The 21031-nt window shown below is 39.9% G+C and overlaps 1 protein-coding gene across 1 annotated transcript; it reads right to left on the bottom strand.

Moving 5' to 3' along the window:
* Positions 1 to 13: 13 nt before the first annotated feature.
* Positions 14 to 19980, bottom strand: MLH3 (mutL homolog 3). Its single transcript, XM_075712072.1, has 12 exons — positions 16680 to 19980; positions 13037 to 13135; positions 12308 to 12378; positions 11205 to 11309; positions 9056 to 9128; positions 8332 to 8403; positions 7204 to 7312; positions 3742 to 3901; positions 2503 to 2526; positions 2213 to 2294; positions 748 to 899; positions 14 to 104 (listed from the first exon to the last, which is right to left on the bottom strand). The coding sequence occupies exons 1-12, from the start codon at positions 19978 to 19980 to the stop codon at positions 33 to 35; spliced, it is 4320 nt and encodes a 1439-aa protein (XP_075568187.1). The 3' UTR covers positions 14 to 32.
* Between the last annotated feature and the right edge of the window lie 1051 nt (positions 19981 to 21031).

A 21031-nucleotide genomic window follows, 5' to 3' on the forward strand; every position in this document is an offset into this window, starting at 1 on the left:
TGATTGCAGCTTACAGCCTGAACTTTTTTTAATTAGGGTCTTTTTTTCCCAAATAGGTGCCGTGCTCGCACCATCTTCCGCAGTCTAGACAAATTAGGTTTAGGCTGGAGGGAGAAAAATGAAGAAACACTGAATCATAACTAAGTAAACGAGCTTCAATGCTTCCATACTCTTTGTCCTAGTACAGTCATTCCCAAGATTTTTTAATATCTAATTCAAAGTTCCACCTGACTTTCAACAGAATCCAATTTCATAACTTAATATAGCACAGTAACAGCAAAAGGGAAGGAGTAATGATTTCATTTTTTTAATTTAAATGTTGCTATTTCTTTGCTTTTTTTCCCCCATTTTATAGCATCTTAAACTTTGAGGAAGTAGGCATTTGTTTAATTAGCATCTTTGCCACTAGTAGAGTATCAGAATTTACATGTTTTCCAAGTTCTACACTTAAAAACTGCAAACACTTTAAGTATATGCTTAACTTTAAGGACTAGTAGACCCCATTGAAGTCAATGTGACCATTCAAATGAAATATGGTAAGATCCTTTGCTAAAGTGTTTGCAGGACCAAGGTTTAGTGTTCTAAAGTTTTGTTTTATTGGTAACAGCTATGTAAAAATTCAACTAAGATACAGCCAGTAGTGATGGTTTCAAACTGGCCCATTCTAGTTCTAACACACACGTGCATGACATGCCTCTGATAATCCAGAGTGTGGACTATCAGAGGCATATCTGTCTCACACAGTACCTGCTTTTCCTCCTGCAGATGGTCTATGTCTGCAAGAGGCATCATGGAAGGTCTTCCATGAGCACACTGAAAGGGCAGCTGGCAAGATGACAAAGCTTCAATAAGCCTGCAGCTCTCCTCCAAAGTCAAATGCTCATTAAACTTAATAGCTCCTGAAAAAAAGATACAAATTTTTGCATGCACTGCCAAAGAGAATTCAAACCACCCAGCACGCTTCCCTCCACAGCTGTGGTTTTCACAGAAAACAAGGCAGCTCCCAAAGATTAGCTGGGAGGCTGCAAAGACAGCCCAAGGGCTGCAGTATGGCAGACTTAGGGCTTAGCTCAATTAACCAGCCTGCTGCATAAAGATCAGCTTTCCGTGGCCTAAACTTTCACCTAACCCGAGTCTGATGGATGTTAAGATTATTAGGTTTTGGCTTTTCAGATGGTGTTGCAAGAGGCAAATGGGCTTTTTTTTGCGTGTGTGTGTGTTACAGCTAAAGACGCAACCAGTTCACAAATCAAAAAGTATTAAACCAAGATGACAGCTAATATCAGTTCCATAGGCTTTATCAGTTCTATGTGCCTCCCACTGACAGGCATCAGTTCCAAGACCAAATGCTAGCCTTGCCACTAAGTCCTTTCTCACAAGTGAGCACTTAATGATCCAGAGGAAATCCAAGCAGAACATTAAGGAGTCACTTCAGAAGTGTTTGCAATCTTTAGCCTTCACAGATGCACAAGACCATCTGCAATCTGCCTTTCAGCCATGGGACTTTTTTAGATAGAAAAAAAATTACATACTCTCTGCCATTTGTAGAATGCAGTGACACCCTGTGAAAATAGATGCTTTTGGTTCACATTTACCCCTTCAGCATTATCTTGTTAATACTGTATATGGCACAGAAACTGCCACAAGAGGCTAGAGCTACTGCAGTCTACACCTGTAAGGTCTGCTCATTTCCAGGTGCTGGAAAGCCATAGTCCCTTAGAAGATGTAAATTCTTACTGCACTCCTTCCAAAAATACTTGAAAAGTCACAGGCACACTTAAACCAGCACTTTTGATACTTATATGAAATAAAAAATGCTTTTTGAGAAGAGTATCTAAGTTGTCTTTCCTGCTTGCTTTCAAGCAGATTCCAGCACCTCCCCTTGCCCCTTCGCAGAGCTAAAATGAATGGTTTAGAGCTCACATGGATAAGTGTATCTCAGAACTGTATTCCATCTGTGTTTCATGTGAAGGTTGGAAAGTACGTTAGGCCCATACATGAATAAATCAGAGCAGTATTGCTTGTCCCTCACAGTACTGTCCATGAAAAGACCATTATTTCCTCATCCCAATGAAACACACAGTCTGTAATCCTGGAATTCCTGCAAACACATTCTGAAACCACTGCCCCAGGGAGTATGTTGTGTAGAGACAGAAAGGTTTAAAAAAAAAAAATAAAAAGAAGGAATGAAAGAAAAGTACAGTTTCCCTACCATGACAGGCCTGGGAAGCTAACACTTTCAGAAACGTCAGAGGCAGTGTCCCTCGTGCTCCTCCTCCTGTGGTCTGCACTAGCTAAAAGTAGTAAGGGAACATCATCTTACTTTCCATTTAACATGAGAAAAAGGAAGAATTGTAACACAAAGGAAACTAAAAATGAGGAAAAGTTAGTGGATTATCTAGTCCACCTCTCTCATTTGAGGCTTAACACACTTACTCCCTTTGGTTCATGCAGTAAGCCTTGCATTATTATAGTCAACTTCAGAAGCAGACAGAAACTCACCTCAACTTGTTCTTGCATAAGCTCCTGGAAAGAAAAAGGCAGTATCATCAGTTGCTATTTCTCCCTTTCATTGCCCATACCCTGCTTTGGCCACATCTGTATATAATTTACTGTGTAACTGCTAGAACCAGGAAACATGATGCTGTTGCTAGTAGACTGACCACAGTAGTGAAAGATGTAGGTGCAAGTCCTGACCTCTCACAAGTATCTTATCAGACTTTAGACTAATCACTTGGTTTCTCTCTGCATCAGTTTCCTATCTGTACAATGGGTATAATGGAACTTTTATACCTCAGAGTGCAATGAATGCATGTTATCTTTGAATAGCTGCCCTTTCTTCTTTGGATAATAGTCCACATGAATTTCATTTCTGATGTCTAAAATGCAATGAATTCATAATCAATCATGAATAGGTGCTACCAGTCCTAATTAAAAGGACTGCAGAACAGATCTGCCAAAATGCTCATGAGATCTTGAGGTATCAGCTAAGAATGAGTGCTCGTGAGGCACAGACCTGATCCCCTCCCCTGCCGCTTTTAGTGCTCTTGGCTCCCAAATCACACCAGGAGAGTGCATTTTGAGTTCTTCCTGATTATAGCGAGGTTGGAAAAGAAAATTTAATTGGATGAATCATCTCCTCTGTTTCTTCTTTTCATATCAAAAGAAATGTACGGCAAGACTGGACTGATTCACAATGGCTCAGCCTAGTGGCTGAATATGGTACTCCAGAAACAATTTTTAAGGAGTCCTTGAAGCAGTTACGATCGTGGAGAATTGTTTACAATGGAAACTGCAAGTAATCAGTTCAGCAATTTCTTCCTCAAACTGCAGAACATCTGGAACAGCAGCTTTTAGAAAGCTGCACTGCCCGTGTAGAGATTTCATGGAAACAACTTTAAATCCTTACAAATAATACTTCTGTATCAGCAATATTAATCATTTTACTGTTCATTCAAGCATTTACTGTTCATTCAAGCATTCACAAGAAGTAAACTGTTGAAACATCTGCACTATATACTATTTTTCTTAGCTTCTAGTCCAAGTCTGAAACAGTCTCCTATTGTGTCTGTTATAGTTCAGGCATTTCAGTTGTGGGACTATTTAGCTACTAAAAGGGATGGCACCCACATTTGCCAAGGGACTTCATTGTCTTCCTCATAACAGACATACTCTAATACCCTGGGCTATTGACACAGAACAAGACCCAGTATCACAATTTCACCCATATCCACAGCTGACCTCCACAATGCTTTTAGTGACAGGTTGTCTTTTCCGTCGTAATTCATTGGCTTCTCTTTCTATAAAACATAGTGGCACTTTCTTCACTAGAATCAAGGAGCTGTTGGTCTCAGGAAATGATAATTCAAGACCCAAGTCCTCCAAATTTTTGTAGCGGCATCTGAGGGAAAAAAAAACAAACCCAAAACACCAAAATAAGACATTAACCACAGTAGCTATGTCTCTAAAGCATACATAAATATTTCTGTAGTCCCCATATATGTTTCTTCCTGTAACAGTTTCCAATCTCAAAATCCATGCATCATGACATTCCAAGTAATTCTGCCCTTTCAGCCTACATTCAGCCATGTTTTTTCATTCCAATCAACTGTGCATATTTCATGTTCCACAACCACAAGATCTAAGAGTTCCTGTATTATGTGGAGAGCTTTATGTCTAAATTTATAAATCTGTCTTTCTAAAGATGCATGAGGTGTCGGTTCAACACACAAACACTCCAAATATTGAAATTATGCAGCATAAAGACTCCTTTAAGTCTAATCTAAAAAACTGTGATTTCAATTGACGCATAATAGCAAATACTTACAATGGAAAAAAATATTGTAAGAAATTTATGCTGGTTTAATGAACTTTATATCCCATTAAGCAAAGAGAACCCAGGAAAGAACAACCTCTAGTTAATCTGACATACGTCATCCTGGGGATGGAAAAATACACACAAAAATGGGACTTCACAGTCAGATGAGAACTTGTCTTCAAAATGAAAACAACTGTAACAATATATAGTTTATTTTATTAACTTAGGGAATATTCACTTAAAACAAAGGTGGTGGAGGTCAATTTTAGAAAAGAGATTCTTTGAACAAAAAAGAATCTAATCTAAACTTAATAAAATGTCGTGAGAATATTAGCCTTCATATGGAGATGACTTGTGTAATTCTACTCAAAAAAAGAGGGTATAGCCTTCAGCAAGAGCAGAGAAAGACATAAAAAGCCCATTGTGGTGAAATGACAGCATCCAAGCAGCTATTGAAGTCAATCAGGCTTTTTTTTTTTAAGGGGAAAAAAAGAAAAGGAAGTTCAAGAGAGTCAACAGAACAATGCATTACTACAATGCTTAGCAGACAAATAACAGACTCAAAGCTGCAGGTGAACCAGAGGTCCAGCTGAACTATTAAATAGCAAGCATAGCTGAAGAGAAAGGTCTTTTAGGGAAGTTAATTTATTTCATTACATCAAACTTAACCAGAGAATACAGTCATACCCTGCCAGCAACATTAACAACAGAATTTAGGTTTTTACATAGTACTTTTAATATGTAACTTTTTAGTAAGGATAGTCTCACAGAACAACGGTAAAGCGACAAACTGCCAATAAATACTGATAAATTAAAGAGCAACACAATAAAAGCACCAGTAAGCCAGCACTGGTATATGCCAGCACCAGTAAGCTTCTTGAATCAATTATCTTAAGTGACAACTAAAAATCACAACTGGCATCCCACTGTGCTGAATAATTTAGCCAGTGTCCTTAAAAGAAAAACATGCCTCTCTGATTTACTTTATCTTACTGCTTTTGTAGTATGTTTATGATATAGCTGATGAAGAAAATAGCTCACAGAATTTATTTGGTCTTTCAAAAAGCCTTTGATGCCATCTCTTAAAAGTGGCTAGAAATGCAAATGCAAAAAGTTGTCATGGACAGAGAAGTAACATTTGTCATGATTTAGAGACTATGGAAAAAAGCTATGCTGGCAACAGTTGGTCAGTGTCCAACATGACATGAGTCTTGGTCTGTATCTTCAGAATTGTTTATTAATGATGTGGAAAAGAAGGGGCATGGTCAGGCAGGAAAATTTGTAGAAAACACAAAATTATTTAGGTTATCTGAGACTAAAGACGACATTGAACTCAATCAGAACTTAAAACAAGTAGAAAAACGATGTATGAAATCAGTAGGATGAACAAAAAAGGTATAATGAAAAATGGACAGAAAAATGGAATTCACTGCTCCTAAAGACAAATAAATGCAAATTATCAGGAATAATTTGATCTATTTGTACGTTTTGTTGGCTTCTACATAAATAGCAAAAATAAAAAAAAAAACCCACAACTCTGTGTTTCATTGTCACGACCATTCAATAAACAAGCAGTTCATGCAAGCAGCAGTAGCCAAAAAAGCAGACAAAATATCAGGTGTGGATATAAAAGACAGAAAATATGGGCACAACTGCAAAGGTACTGTACAAATCAATAGGATTCCCTCACTTGGTATATTGTATTCAATTTTGGCCATCCAGTCTCAAAAGTAGATATATCAGGAATGGAAGACATTCAAAGATGAGTGCAAAAATAATTCAAAGTTGAACAAGAGGCATTATAAGTACTGTGATGTTAGCAAGAACGTCATTAAGAGGTGGGAACAACAAAGGCACCCGAATATTACTGAACTACGAACAGCAATGGTTACATTCTCACATTTTTCCCTAAGGCAGATGGAACAAAATAGTGCTTTACACTTTCCTTTGGAATTTCTGGTATTGGCCATTGTCACACAAAAGAGTTACCAAACGGATACAGCAGTAATACTGTTATGATTGGATACACCCAAAAAGGGCTTTACACCAAACAAGTGTATCCCTATAATAGGCAACAATCTTAACAAGGAGTGATTCAAAAACTGTCGAATTTGCCACAGGAATCACAAAAGAGAGCAGTTTGAGAATAATGAGGTAGTCCTGTGAATCTTACGATAGAACTTGACCTGAAAATTAAAAACAATGCAGGGAAAAAGCCTACAAACACATGTGGCAGGTGACAGACGGGGATTTGGGGGAAGCAAGTTTGACTAGTGTCCAACAGGTCTGCAATAATCCAACAACAAATCTGCATCTAAACTCTTGCAGTACAAGTTAAACATCCTAATAGCAGCTGGGCCACCATTCTGAAACATTTGGGAAACAGTGTTCATTAGTTACTCTTGGCAGGCACCTAGGATTAAGGAATGCATTTTTGAAGGATTCACAATACAAACTTTCCATACCCCATCCTGCTCTTCTCAAACACTGCCTGTTAAATCAGTGACTAGATGGACACCATGGGCACTGCACTCTAGTGTGCACTCCTGGGTCCTGAGCTCCAGACAGCAGGATCTGTTGGAGGCTGCTTCGGCACTCTCCTGGCTCACACATGAAGGTTTACTTTCCCAGGGAAACCAGAGCACATTGCAGAGGCACAGAGATGGCACACCTCTCTCACACAGAGAGTTTTCTCTTGAGATGTTGTAACGACGTGCCTGAGAAGCACACCTATTTTCCTCAGCACAGATATAGACGATTGGTCTCAGCTCAGGAAAGAATCAACAGCTTCCTTCCCAAGCTTCATGGTAACCTAGCAATATGTAGAGATCTTCCTGGTCAACAGAGCCATCCCCAAAAGTTTAGAGCTACTGGCCAATACTAACCGTAGAAATCTTCTTTGTTCTTCTGTAACTTCAATCTCCAAAGGCGGAGAGATGGAGGAGGACAGTAATTTCCTCTTGCCACATGCTGCAGCTTCCTTCTCATAGGAATCTGTGAATGAATCATTTAGAAGTATCCTCTCTTAGAATATTTATGCAGGCATTACCCTTAATGACCCTATGGTTTGGCACGCAATCCTCTGCTTGGATTAAAAAGTGACCACAGAATGCCTTCTCCTGAAACTTGTGCAGTACTGGGAATGTCATAAACCAGACATCTAGTCTCGGGGGAAGGGTTGGTTAATGCCACTTTGTTTTTTCCCACCAGTTCCAAAAAAGAGTCACCCTAAATAGCAAAAAAAACCCTACTGATATATTTAGTCCAACTCACAGAGAGCAATTTTTCCACAGAGCAGTCTGATATAAATGGCATTAAAATACTATTCATTAAGCACTTCTCCCTTCAGTCTTTAAGTTTTTTCAGTACCTGACCAAAAGGAGCAGAGTTCCTGGAACCCTCTCTGCAGGAACTGTGCAGCATTTATTGATGAAAGAGAAGGTCAACGATTTTTAAATACCTGATGGATGGCTATTGTGCTTTTTAACACTGAAACCAATGGCTAATGAGCTTACAGAGAAGACCATTATCCCTTTGCAAACAGTTTCAGATTGTGGAAATTTTAGGCTTTAAGCACAGTATTCAGCTAAAAAGGAACCAAATGAACTATGCTCTTTACTCTGCGTCCCATGTCTTATTCTTCACAGAATAACCACATCATCTTACTGATGTTGCTCTACTTCCTCTTCATTGTTTTTCCTATCAGTCTTCCTGCTCTTTCATTATGTCAGGGCTACTTTAGTTTGATGGTTCTGTGGGTAGGGAGTATATCTTCTATTTTTGGAAACGCTCTAACAATTCTGAGCTGCCAATACTATGACTGCTGCAGATACTGAATGTCTGCACTCTCCTAGGGATCAGGATAAAGATGACAAATTAATATCCTATTGGTTCCATAAATCCCAGATTTATGCTTACAATATGTTAGTTAGCAAGCTTTCCCTTTCAGACAGCTCGTCTGTACTTTTCTGTGCACTGACTATCTTCCTTCATAAGACCATCTGAATCCTCACCTGCAATAAGCTGCTCCAAGCGGATTCGTTCATGAGCTGCATGTTGGTCCACCAAAATCAAGAGGTTTCCATCTAAAAATGTACCACAAGAGATGAGAAATAGGCGACTTTGTACCAGACAACTGCACAGGTTGGGAAGAATAACCACTCTCTAGAGGCCACATTTAGAGGGTAACTATCAGCCAGTTTTACAGAACTAAAGTGAGGAGGAGGCCGTGTTGGCAGAACATAAAGTCGCTACAGAACAGAAATTTAGTGATCCAAATTGGCATTTAAATTAAGGTAATTAGATTGAGTCAGAAACTCTTGTCTATTGACATCTGCATCTAACTTCAGAATGAGAGCTGAGGTCACCCACAAACTGTTCTGTTTAATACAGTCTTTAAAAATGTTACGAAAACTACTGGTTTTGAATGCCTTTTTTGTACAGCTTCAGCAAGCGTCAACAATGAATATGTCCAGGCACTGTGAACAGAGTCTGAAAGATGTTAGTAATTTGAGTACAATCTATTTTTATAACACTAATCTGAAGGCAGTAGGAACATTCAACAAGGGCCAAAATAAAGATAAAGAAGATCCAGGAAATTTCAAGTGAATACTAACATTTTCCTCTACTCACAGTATCATCCCAAGGCAAGAAGAGAATACAAACAGGACAGCATTCCCTCTGCAGGCTGACTACACTTGACAGCCACCTCAACTTCATGTTAATAACCACTCTTACCTGACTTTTTATCTGCTTCATTCCTAGTGTTGATTAAACAAGCGATAAACTTATTGTCCACTTGCTGAAGAACCTGTAAGACACTCAGAAAAATTGGTACCCAGTGGTAAAATTGTTTTTAAAATGAAGGTAAACAAAAGAAAACAACCATGAAAATGGATCAAGCACAACAAATAGCTGGTAGGATGATTAGGGTAGTGGAAACCACATCTTTTCTAATCCCAGAGGCTTAAAGAATTCAGCCTAGCAAAACTGAGACTGAGAAGGTATATAATTATTCTTTATAAATACAGTGGAGGGCTAAATACGGAAAAGGCAGCAATTATTTAAGCTAAAAGACAATACTGACAGAAGGTCAAATGACCATAAATCAGCCATGGAACAGTTTAATCTGGAACTAAGAGAAAGTTTCAAAATATCCAAGAAAATAATTCTGGATCAATTTTTTTCAAAGAGAGTCATAAGGGCAAGAGCTCTAATTGTTCTAAGGTGGAGCTGGAATTTTACAGAATGGATTAAATGCTCGTGTAGAAGCCTCCTTGAGTTGGGAATTAAAGCTGTGCACAGCAGCTCTGAGTATTTGATTTGCTGTTATCACTGAAAGAGAATGTAAACAACCTTTTTTAACCTGCCCTGTGTTTAACGACTTGTGCTGATCAACTGTAGGAGCCAGGAAGCACTTTTTTTTTTCCCCCTCATTTTCTGATGTAGAATTTGCCTCTGTGACTTGATTCCACCTTCCCCTCAAGCATCAGAAATCAACCAGAGCTATAGGGAATACTAAGCAGAGATGCACAATGCTTTCAGCATCTTATTGTTAGATTTAAATTAATAGATGTGGTGTTAGGGAGGAATTTCTCCCCAGGTCACACAGATAGAGTTCACTCTGAATTCTCTGTCTCACAACATGTGCATTGTTCACCTCCTAGATAAAAATGAATAGATGATCCTCTTTCTTTGCAGGGAAGCAAGGCACTAATGATTCTTTTTGTTCTTTTCCTGTGGCATGATGCAACATTTTGTGCTTTTAGTCTTTTCTACAGAGATTCTCCAAATTGCTATAGGGTACTGAAGGCAGTATTTAGCTCCTTCAGAGACGGGAAGCAGTAATTTCTTCTAGCTTTACCTTCTTAAAATCATACAAAGGAAAATATTATGCAGCTAAAGTTAATCACAGAACCACTCAGTAAGTTTTAAAGAACAGTCTTATTATGAGGAGTGAACAGAAAAATGGCACCTTCCATTTCCCAGCTTTCCTCTCTTGCCTTTGTAAAACATAACCTGTTTACTGTAATAACTTTATTTACTCCTGTTATTCTTGCATGGACAATACAAGTAAGGGAATCATTTGGATCCTTGTCCACCCTGGAGATCAACATTACCGTGCCCCACACAAGTCAGAACCTGTAATCTCAAAGTCAGCGACCTGATTGCATGAGAATAATGCTAACTGGGCCTGTAAGCCTTTTGTTATTGGGATGCAAGAGAGGCAGAGAACCCACTTTGGCATTTCTATCCAAGCAAACCATCAAAGAATGTAAGTTGAAGCCATGCATTTACCTTAGCTTTTAAGCTAAGGTTCAAAACATTTGATAAGGAAGCACTAAACCAGTTAAACTTGATGCTATGATGCCAATGTTAAGAATCACTTTTCAGAGCAGACATAAATCTTAAAGTGAAATTTCAAGTCTTTCCATGAAATCTGGGATTTGCTTTTGAAAACAGTCTGCTGAAGAGTTACATTTCTAAGGTCAATAAAAATGGAAGATACAGGACAGATTTCAGAGGAATAAGAACTAAACAAATGCCTACAATGAATATAAAAAACTGCCCATTGAAATATCATTTAGTTAACAGTGTTTCTAAGCAGCAGTAGCAGGGCTGCCTCTTGATTTGATTTAACCATACAGTCAAGGAATTTTATAGTCACTTGCAGATAGCTGATAACCATGAGATGACACTAAGATCTGGCATGACATACATGTCTGCTGGTATCACAAGGCAACCAAGAATTCTGTTTGTGCTTGTGAAAATCAGGGATATGAACTATTTCCCTGGATACCTCTTTCCCACCAGGCAGAAACATCACCAAATCCCATTTGTTGAGTGGGAATTTGGGGGTGAAAAGTAGTAATAGATCATATTGTACCTGCATCGAATGAACCATGTCTTTGGTGAAACGATAAGGATACAAAATATTGTGAATTTTCACAGCCAGGTTGTCAGCCTGATTGCTGGTCACATCAACGGCAATCTGTAAAAACAGAATTACAGATCAAGCAGGCTATAAAGTGTATAGCAAAAAACCCCAAACACACACAAAATAACCCCAACAAACCAGCTTTAAGAAAAACCTGAAATAACTCTGTATTTTGACAAACCAAGCTTTCTACACAAGAATAGCACTAGCTAAAGATACCATCCAGCAATCCCTTTGCTTCCCTCCTCATACACTTTCCCATCTGGATATTACCTGCTAACTTCAATGCATTCAGCTGATTTCAAGTACCTATTAGAAAACCTGAAGTTAAGTATCAGCCTACGGGAGCTCTCAATGGACTGCAATGCAAAAGATGTATTACCCTGAAATGAGTCAGAGTACACGTTACAGCAACAACTGAACAGAACTGTTCCTTTTCAGAAATTCACCAGCAGGTGGTTTGCTGCTCCGTCCCTATTGTTTGCAGGTGGAAATGGTTACATACATATGTTTACACACACACAACATGATGATTAAAGATAATGCTACCTCATGACAACAAAGGAAGTTTTTCTAAAAGCTCCAACATTGTTTCCCTCTCACATGCTCTAATCCTGCCAGGCTATAAAAACAAGTATAGTAAAATACACTTTTAAGACCCATTGCATCCCAGAGAAGAAAGCTGGGTTATTTTAACTCTGTCCACAAAGAGGACAGACACTGAATTACAATTTTGCCATCCTTTAACTTTTAATTTTAAGATTACTATCTCTGTAGAGGGAAAGACAGCTTACAATAATGTTTTGCTTTTGAAAAGACATAAGGCAAAAGATAGCTGGATGCCTGCTTCTCTGACTTTGAATAAATCCACAACAATGACTCACATATAAACAGTCTATAAAAACACATAACTGCCAGGTCTATAGTCTAATATATCGCTGAATAATTTATATGCAATGGTTACAATATTTGCAATTTTGGTGCCCATGTCAGAAAACAACAGAAGGCTAAACCAATTCCTATTTTAGCATAAGATGCGAGGTAATACGTACGTCTGGGCAGGGAACAAAAACAGGATTATCCCATTCTGAAAGCAACGACTGGAGAGACTCCCCTTCAGCATCTAGGAAAGAACACATAGATAATACAGGGACTACTACCATCCATCAACAGAAGGTGCATTGGGACCTCTACCTCGCACAAGTATTACTTTATTTTTTTCTATCATAAAAAGGGGAGAATGTAGAAATAAATAATGGAACATAAGACTGGGCTTCTCTATTGTCTGCTTTAACTAGGAAGGACACTGTGCAGCTTTCTGACTCCTAAACATGCTGCAGCACAATTCAGCAGGCCCTGGAAATGGGGTGGAGGTGTAGGGATGGGGGGGAAAAAGAAAGACCTGTTTAGCTACCCACTCCCTCTGGACAAAGCCACATACCAAAAAAATGATTTCATCCTTTCCACCACAAAAAAAAAAGTGAGGATTGAAGGTTCACATTCCAAGGTTGGAACGAGTACAAAGAAGGGAGTAGGTAATTATTCTTTAAACTACTGACATAATTCAACAAAGAACTGGGTATTTCATCCTGTAAATAAGTATCCCCTAACCTGCCTTCAACCCTAAAAGATCTTTTTTCCCAGTTCTAGATTGAGATGACTCACACGGTCCCATTGTTAACAGACCCTGAGTAATTCTGGGTTCCTGTTGGGACATCTGGGAGAATTCTTTGATTTTTTTTTTTGCCACAGAACACTGCGTCCTGGAAAGCTGGCCCTACCTCTCAGATCCTGGCTCACTAGAGTCTTCTCTTTTCGAGGTCTGGGAAGGAAGGGTAGCACAATCTCACTTCTGAAGGGGTGGCACCTGAACTGAACCCCTAAACAATATAAATTTACCGTTGCAGATTCAACAGAATGCAAAATTACAAAAAGCTATACAATTATTATATTCTCATAAATAAGCATGTGCTTAGCCCCGTACAAATTAGAGTATCCCACAGATTTTGCAACCTAACATTGAGAAATAACAGCACATATATAAGAAGCTGAGAATTACCAGACACACTTGCATCAGGAAATGTATTATTTTAAAATATTACTGTGGCTTCTGCAAGACTGTCCTTCTTAAAAATTGGCTGCTGCTTTAATCTCGTAAGAATTATTTCCAGAATCTGTGCAATCAGAAGTGTCATCCCCAAAGGAAAGAGGAGGCATACAGTAAAGTCTGTCAGATATCAAAACACTTTTGACTTCCCTGTTAGGGTGTGGCAAAACTCTCAGCCTATCACCACTCCTATCAATACTTAAATACAGTTATGAGGAATTTGTAAAACTGAAAACTGCAAGTCAGTGAGACCACATGAGCTATCAGAGTAAGCCTAACAACATGTTCCTACCCACCCAGAAATGATTTAATATTACAAACCAGCACTGTTATTGAGATTATTAAGAAAAGTGGCTCACATTTCCAGCACACTGGTAAACATTTCACCCTTCCTTTGGTACAATTCAGACTTCTATTCTTTGTGAAATAATAATGAATTAATAAAGTTCCTTTCTACTAAGAAATTAAGGGTGTGCATTCAGGAAAAGTGGCAGAGTGATAACGCCAACGAAAACCAGCTGCGTGCTGATAAGCTCCGTATGAAAAGGCTCTATGAGATCCTAGGCCAGTCCGTACACTCCTGACTGTTGGCTTCATTCCAGTAAGGACCAATGATGGTCCTACCCTGGGGACCGAGAATCCTTTCAAGAATCCAAACTGGCAGCCCAGCACGGGAGAGTAACTCAGCATCCCATTGTCACAAAACCCAGAATAGAGGACAAGATGGCCTGATGTGGTTCCTCGTAAACTGTGGCAAGTTGAAGAATGCTACCTAATTCAGGCTTTGACAGAACTTTTATAGCTATTATCATTGAAAGATATTATCCCTCAAGTTCACAGAAGAATCTATCATCTATGTGAACAAAAGTCCAGTATTTCCGATAGAATCATAGAATCATAGACAAAGATTCATTTCACTGCTTCTTGCTGCAGGGAAAATCCTTGTTCAGGACATACATTTTTCATAAAGCTAGGATTTTCTTGCCCAAAAGCCAGTGAGAATTCAGAGCTGGCAGAGATATTATTAATGTGATTTTTCAGACAAGTAAAAGGTGCTGAGAGTAATAATGTATCTACTTTATACATGCAAACCACATACAATTACCATACTTGAGTATTCATTTTCAGTTGCCTCAATTAGATCATTAAAATATACTGGTGTAATGCTGTATCAGTCAATAATGTAATAAAAGTAACAAAAAATGCAAACATAGCTGGCGTAACAACAAAGACCAAGCTGAACTCAGATGTTAACCTACTACAAATGCATAGCATTAGATTATTCAAAAAGGCATCTGATGGTGAAATGAAGCTTGATAAATTTTCCTGTAGCAATCAGTTTAATCAGTACAAAGGTGCCGGAGTCTAACCTACAAAATCTAGCACTTCTGTTGGCCACACGGCATGTGACTGGAAAAAACAGCAGATGGCCACTGCTGTCATGGAAAAGAGGATATGGATTATTCTTACCTCCTTCCACCTGCCACCAACCAGTGTCATTTCCCTAAATTTGTGTATGAGATGCTGTTCTTAATAAATCATGGGGTTATGAAATTCTAAGTCAACATCATGGGGTTACTGACACTACTCTAAAAAGCAAAATGAAAGCATACATAGCAAGTGAAGAAATTATTCCACTCCTGGATCTTAACAGCAGTCCAAAACAGTGCTCAACATCAAGAGACATGAATGCTGTGTTAGGACACAGTTATGTTTTATTCCTATGACTAAACAGAATGAATATCCTTTGCTTGAAAAATGTGTGAAAGAGCATGTTTGTTGAACTTTGAAAATCTAAGATCTATAGGGTCTAGCCAGAGCCCAAACACCTTGTGAAGGTTTGGGATATCCAACCTTCAACCTAAGAAAAGCCAAAAAGCTGCAGTAGACATCCTATCAAAGAGTAACACCATTGACAGAGTTAAGAAAGAGTGGCACCATCGATACAATAGAGAGTAACACCAATGATAAGGCTTAGAAAGAACACTGACATTGGAGGTAACAAGATGTAACACAATATACGTCTTCGAAGACCACACACTATACATAATCTGAAAGCATAAGTGTATGTGAGGCATTCTCTTCATAAACATGAATGCACTATCCAAACATTTTGGATAGAAGGTCAAGCTCCACATCTCAGTGCTTTGGCTGGCTACTAAACAGCACTGTGGGCAACTGAAATTGGTAAACCACAGAAATTAAAAGTGTTAGTCAAGGCGTGTACATTTGTGCTTGCAAGTAATTTTACCTAATAAAACCAGAGATGTTCTTCTCCTTGTAATAACAAGTTTACTTCAGTGGAAGACAACAGATATTAAGAATTATTGGCATCAATTATTATACTTAAAAGGGAATAGCTTAACAACCGAAACACCTATTGCACCAGTGTTTCTATGACTGGTGATAAAGAAGGAACAGACAAAAATGGAACAAACCAGAGGCTATCATGATTGATTAGACAAATATTTCATGGGAGACCTATCTAGAAAGAAATCCAAACTACTTTTTCAAAACAAATTGTACAGTAGAAAATATGGTCTACATGACGAATGGCTGCATCTTTGCTCATAAAATCTGCCTATATACAGACCAAGGAACAACTCTGAACAAAGATATATCCACAGAAGGGAAAATTACCAAAGACACTATTCTGCTGAGCCAGATCAGGAGGACACAGAAAACCAAACCCAACAGATAGATCAATGAAGACTTGTGAACACCACACTGCTGAAAAACCAATACAATGTAATGTCCTGTCACCCCTGGAAAAGCTCCATCTTCAAACCACCAACAATGCTGTTCAACATCTCCTACAAAGCTAAGTATGAAGGAATAGGCTTCCAGAATCTGCAGAAAGGAGGCTACACATTCTCAATGAAAAAGTCAGATTTTTGTTCATTTTTCAAGGGTTGTTTTAAATTTTGTATGCAGCTAGGACAAAATGTTAAAAACCAGAAAATTTTTCTAGTACACTTACTTTAAAGTGTGTCCCTCACTTTATATGTGACAACAATTACATATAACTGTGATGACAGTAAATGTCATGATGCACAGGCAGCTAGCTGCCTGTTAATTGACAAGATTCACATTTCTTTTTACTGTCTTATTAAAAACTATCTTTTAATATAATGAATGTTAATGTGTCATTGTCTCCATAGACTCCAACACTTTCCTGTTTTTCATACAGCTATTACAAGTAAGGCAGTGGATATTTCAGCATAAACTGTCAGGTGCTGTCAGCAAGGTATTTTATGCACCTAGCAGAACACAAACAGTTTTCCTCATCCCATTTGTACAACCACCCCCCCCCTTACCATTCTCTGAGACAACATTCACAGCCATTGTTGTTATATCTTGAACACAGGCAGCTTGAAATCCTTCAGTAGGAGGAGTGCTGTAGGTGCTCAGTCCAGTCGCTTTATTGATGTATATTGTCTTACCCGACGAAACATCAAAATCTTGCAGCCAGTCAGAACCCCAGAAATCATTCCTGGGACCACCTGTGCTTGTGTTGTCTGCAGAGAATTCCAAGTTACTTGGGAAGGTCATACAGGGAACCTCAGTATCTTTCAAATTTTGTTCTGAGGATTCATCTAATGTACTTTTATCTTTACAGATGATGTCAGTACAATCCTTTTTAGCAGGTAATGCTAAAACACTACTTGAAGAGACTGAGTACTCCCCCTCTATGCTGCTGAGTGGTGCTGTGTTGACAGTACTTTTCATGGACTCTGCTCTTGTATTGTCCGATTGCAAGCACGCATCCCCCTTAGAAATGCTGTAATTACATTCCTTCATTTTTTCAACTGAGGATTTATATGTTTGACAAGCATTGCAAAAAAAATCATTATTTGAAGATTCGAGATCAAAACAGCAGTCCTCTTTTCTACTTGAATCTGCTTGGAATTGCTCACCAAGTTGTTCTATGTCTTTGTGGTCACTTTTCATTCTGGACAGTTTGGATGATAATGAACCTGGAGATCTTCTACAACTTGGATTTTTTTTACTAACCTCAGAGTAGTCAGACAACGTCAAAGGACTCTGACAAAGGGCTTGTTTGTCCTGTGAAGTTTCTCCACTGCAGAATAAAGTCTCTTCCAAAGAACCAAAAACTTGGCTACTATTATTAGCATCTGTATCTTCCAAAGTTGGAGTTTCACAAGTGCTCACACTACCATGGACATCATTCTCATTCTTTGAAAAGGCACAATTAGCTTGTGGATTAGAAACTGGGAGACCAAATTCACTCTGCTCTGACAACAGTGCTGATAGCGTACACTTGACTCTCCCATAATATCTCCTGAACTTTTCTAATGAACCCAGCTGCGTGGACAAGCTCAGCTTCTTAGAGGGCTGAGATCTTGGCACAGCTATTTGTCTTCTAGTGTTTTTTATACCTTTATTGTGAGGAATATCTGAAGAAGTTGCCAGTGGCAATTGTGTAATATTCGATGTCTCATAATGTCTTCTACTAGTGGCAATAGGCATAGCTATCCCCTCACTCGTCTGATTTGACAAAGTTTTATTCTCTAACCGTTCATTACCATCAGCCATGTATACTTCTCTGGTGTAAGGAGGTGTATATTCTTTATTTGTATTACTGGAAATATCCTTAGCATTTAAAGACTGAATCGGAAAACTCACTTTGTGGCCAAAAATATCCTTGGCACTGCCAGGGCCAGGTCTACAATGCATGTTTAATGCAGTATTTGTTTCTGTTTGTTCACATTCACGTGGGGGCTCATTTTGCATAACACGTGCTATGAGGCCTGTAGAGTACAGTTTTAATGGTATTGAACTAACAGGCCCTCTTCCCGCATCATCTCTCTCTTCAGCTGTTTTCCTGTCTCCTCTTCTTGAATTACAGTGTCTCATCAATGAACTTCCAGAGACAGTGTCCGGTCCCATTGCTGTTTCAGTAGGGTCTTCTCTCTCAGACGGCAACTGAATAACATCATTATTTAAGATATGGACTGTACTGCTTTTCTGCACTACTTTGCCTTGCTTGCTTCCCACATCTTTTATGTAATTCTCTGCAGAATGCTGCAGGTCACCACAACTGTCTATTTTTCTTGTTTCTGATTCAGCCCCTCCACTAAAAGAGGAACGAAGATCTTCTGAAGGTTTCAGATGAGTATCAGACGCTTTTTGGGAACTCTTGGTGTCTTTTGGCTCCTGCTCTGAGATATCTGATATAATGAAATCAGAAGCCGTGTCATCTTTGCTGGGCAGTGGAATCTCCACTTTGTTGTTTCTACATGGATCAGATGGTTCAGCAATCTTCTGATTTGGGGCAATTTCACTTTCCTGTAGATTTTTACTTGACTCTATAAGATTCAAAGATTTTTTCCCAGTCACGGATTTCCTTTTGACATCTTTTGATTGCAAGTTATGCATTTCATAGGAATCCACAATTTCATCACATGCTTTCTTAAAACTGTCTTGGATGCTCTTCTCGTCAGAGAGTGAGGGCTTCAGAACTGGAGCTTTATACAAACAAAAGTCATTATCTTCATTAAATTCTCTGATGTCCTCACTACATGGTTCAATAAACAAATGTTCTCGTTTCAAAAATACTTTCAATCCTTCCTCTACACAAGTTAGAAGAACATCCCAGTTCTGGAACTCGATCAGAGTTTTTGCAGGTTCCAGACACACATCATAGTCACTGTATGCACAGGTCACGTTGAGAATAAAGATGCCGTACAACTCTGGGCCACAACGATGGCGACCAGGACTTGAACTAGCTTGTCTGCTCGCAGGGCCACTTTTTGCCTTGCAAATGACACTTTCTTTTCTTAATAAAAAATCAATTAGTTTATGTAGCCTTGTCTTCAAAACAAGCCTTCTATTCACATACAAGAACTGCATATTTTTGTTGTAATGTCCTTCAATACTGATAAAACCACTTAGCTCAAATCCCCCAGACTTATGATTTATTTCTCGTAACTTCTGCGATCTGCTCAGTCCATAAATTTGACAAAACCGGGAGTATACATCTCTTGTCTTAGGGAGCTGAAGCACCATAGAACAAGAAGCATCGTTCCTTAAAGAAAGTGAAACAGAAGGATGCATCAACGAAATAGCCTCTACTTTCTGTCTCACTCTCTCAAATTCCAACACAGGATCCATACACTTTCTCCTCACTGGTAACTGATGGAACAGATTACACACGGTCACTGTAGTTCCGCCACTTGGTCTGCTCAATTCGGCTTCACAGACATCCAGTGCTTGCCCATTGTGAAACAGTTTCACAAATGTTTTTGCTGTCCTGCTGGTCTTGGATGAAACTTCCACTATGCTGGCCATGTTGGCTATGCTTGCCACAGCCTCCCCTCTAAAGCCATAGAATGTCAGGTTCTCCAAGTCTCCCACTGAGCTGCACTTGCTGGTGAAGTACCGCTTTCCCATTGCATTTAAGTCCTCTCTCCCCATCCCGGAGCCGTTGTCCACTACCTGGATCTTAAAAGCTTCCAAATCCACCCTGACAGCTACACACGTTGCTTTGGCATCGATGCTATTGAGGACAAGCTCCTCAACACACTGCCCCAGTGAGTGGATAGTCACTCCAGAACGCAGCCTGGCTCGCACATCTTCCACCAAACATTTGATCATGTCAAAATCAGATAGATGAGAAACTCAAGAAACTGCAGAGAGCTCACTCCTCCATGTTCCTTAAAACAACTCCCTGGGTAGAGAGAGGGAAAAAAAGAAGAAGAAAAGCAATACAAATTAAAGGCCTGAAAAAACTCTCATTTATTGCACTCACCCTCATAAATATACTTTTGTTAGCTTTCCTGGTATTTGGAGGCTTTTTCTGTGATTACTTTCCTGCTCAGGCTTTGACTACACAGCATCGGTGCCTTCAGGCTAAATGGCCAGAATGTGAGTCTATGCTCCTTACTAACCAACGTGATTCTCAAACTTAACGTACCTAAACCAAACTCCAACCATGGTAAGGCTAAACTCAAATGACCTGCAAGCAAGAGGCTTCTGCTTCCATTTGTACCAAAAATACACAGAAGGTACTACCAAGAAGCAGGCACAGGGCTGCTTTCCTCTTGTTTTTAGCTCAATCTCCTCACATAAATTCACAATGTGAATTCTGGCCAAAGCGCACCTGCTGTAATTTGTCCGAGAAAGGAATAAAGCGGACTTGGGAACGGGTGTGGGATACTAAGCCGTTTATGTGAAAGAGAACCCACTATTTGCCAGTCCTGTCCTTGATGACTCCTGGTTTCTTACTGGTATTCGAGGGGACGCCTCTGTGCCTGTCATGCAGAGCTCCCCACGCAGCTTCGCAAGCGCTACTCGCCCTCTCTGGGGACCTGGTGCCCCGCTGCGTGATCGCTGCGTGATGGCTGCCCAGGGCCTCCCGGGCCCCGGGGGGCACAGCAGGGCAGCCGAGACCCGCGCCCGGGCTCGCTCCCAGGGGCAGCGGGCAGCCTCGCCTTCCCCTCACCGCCCGGGCCTCTGCCCGCTCCCGGGCGAAGTAGCGCCCGGAGGCGGGCGCCCGCCGGGCCGGGGCGCTGACAGGAGAGGCGCCCAGAGCAACCCCCCCGCCCCCGGCACCCGCTGAGCCTGGGGGCGGGGCGGCCCCACAACGGCCGCGGCGCGAGACCAACCGTCGCGGGCCGCCGGGCCCGCGCGCGGCTCCTGCAGGGGG

This window comes from Pelecanus crispus, chromosome 6, assembly GCF_030463565.1.
Source record: "Pelecanus crispus isolate bPelCri1 chromosome 6, bPelCri1.pri, whole genome shotgun sequence".
In the NCBI taxonomy this organism is placed as follows: Eukaryota; Metazoa; Chordata; class Aves; order Pelecaniformes; family Pelecanidae; genus Pelecanus; species Pelecanus crispus.

What these genes read in the sequence shown, in the direction of transcription:
- MLH3 (XM_075712072.1), bottom strand. Translation starts at nt 19,980, where the DNA reads ATGATCAAATGTTTGGTGGAAGATGTGCGAGCCAGGCTGCGTTCTGGA. An exon ending in GAACAAAGAAGATTTCTACG is followed by an intron (nt 3,902 to 7,203) that starts GTTAGTATTGGC and finishes TTTTTCCCTCAG; the next exon opens with ATGCCGCTACAAAAATTTGG. An exon ending in ATCTGCAGGAGGAAAAGCAG is followed by an intron (nt 105 to 747) that starts GTACTGTGTGAG and finishes TTCTCCCTCCAG; the next exon opens with CCTAAACCTAATTTGTCTAG.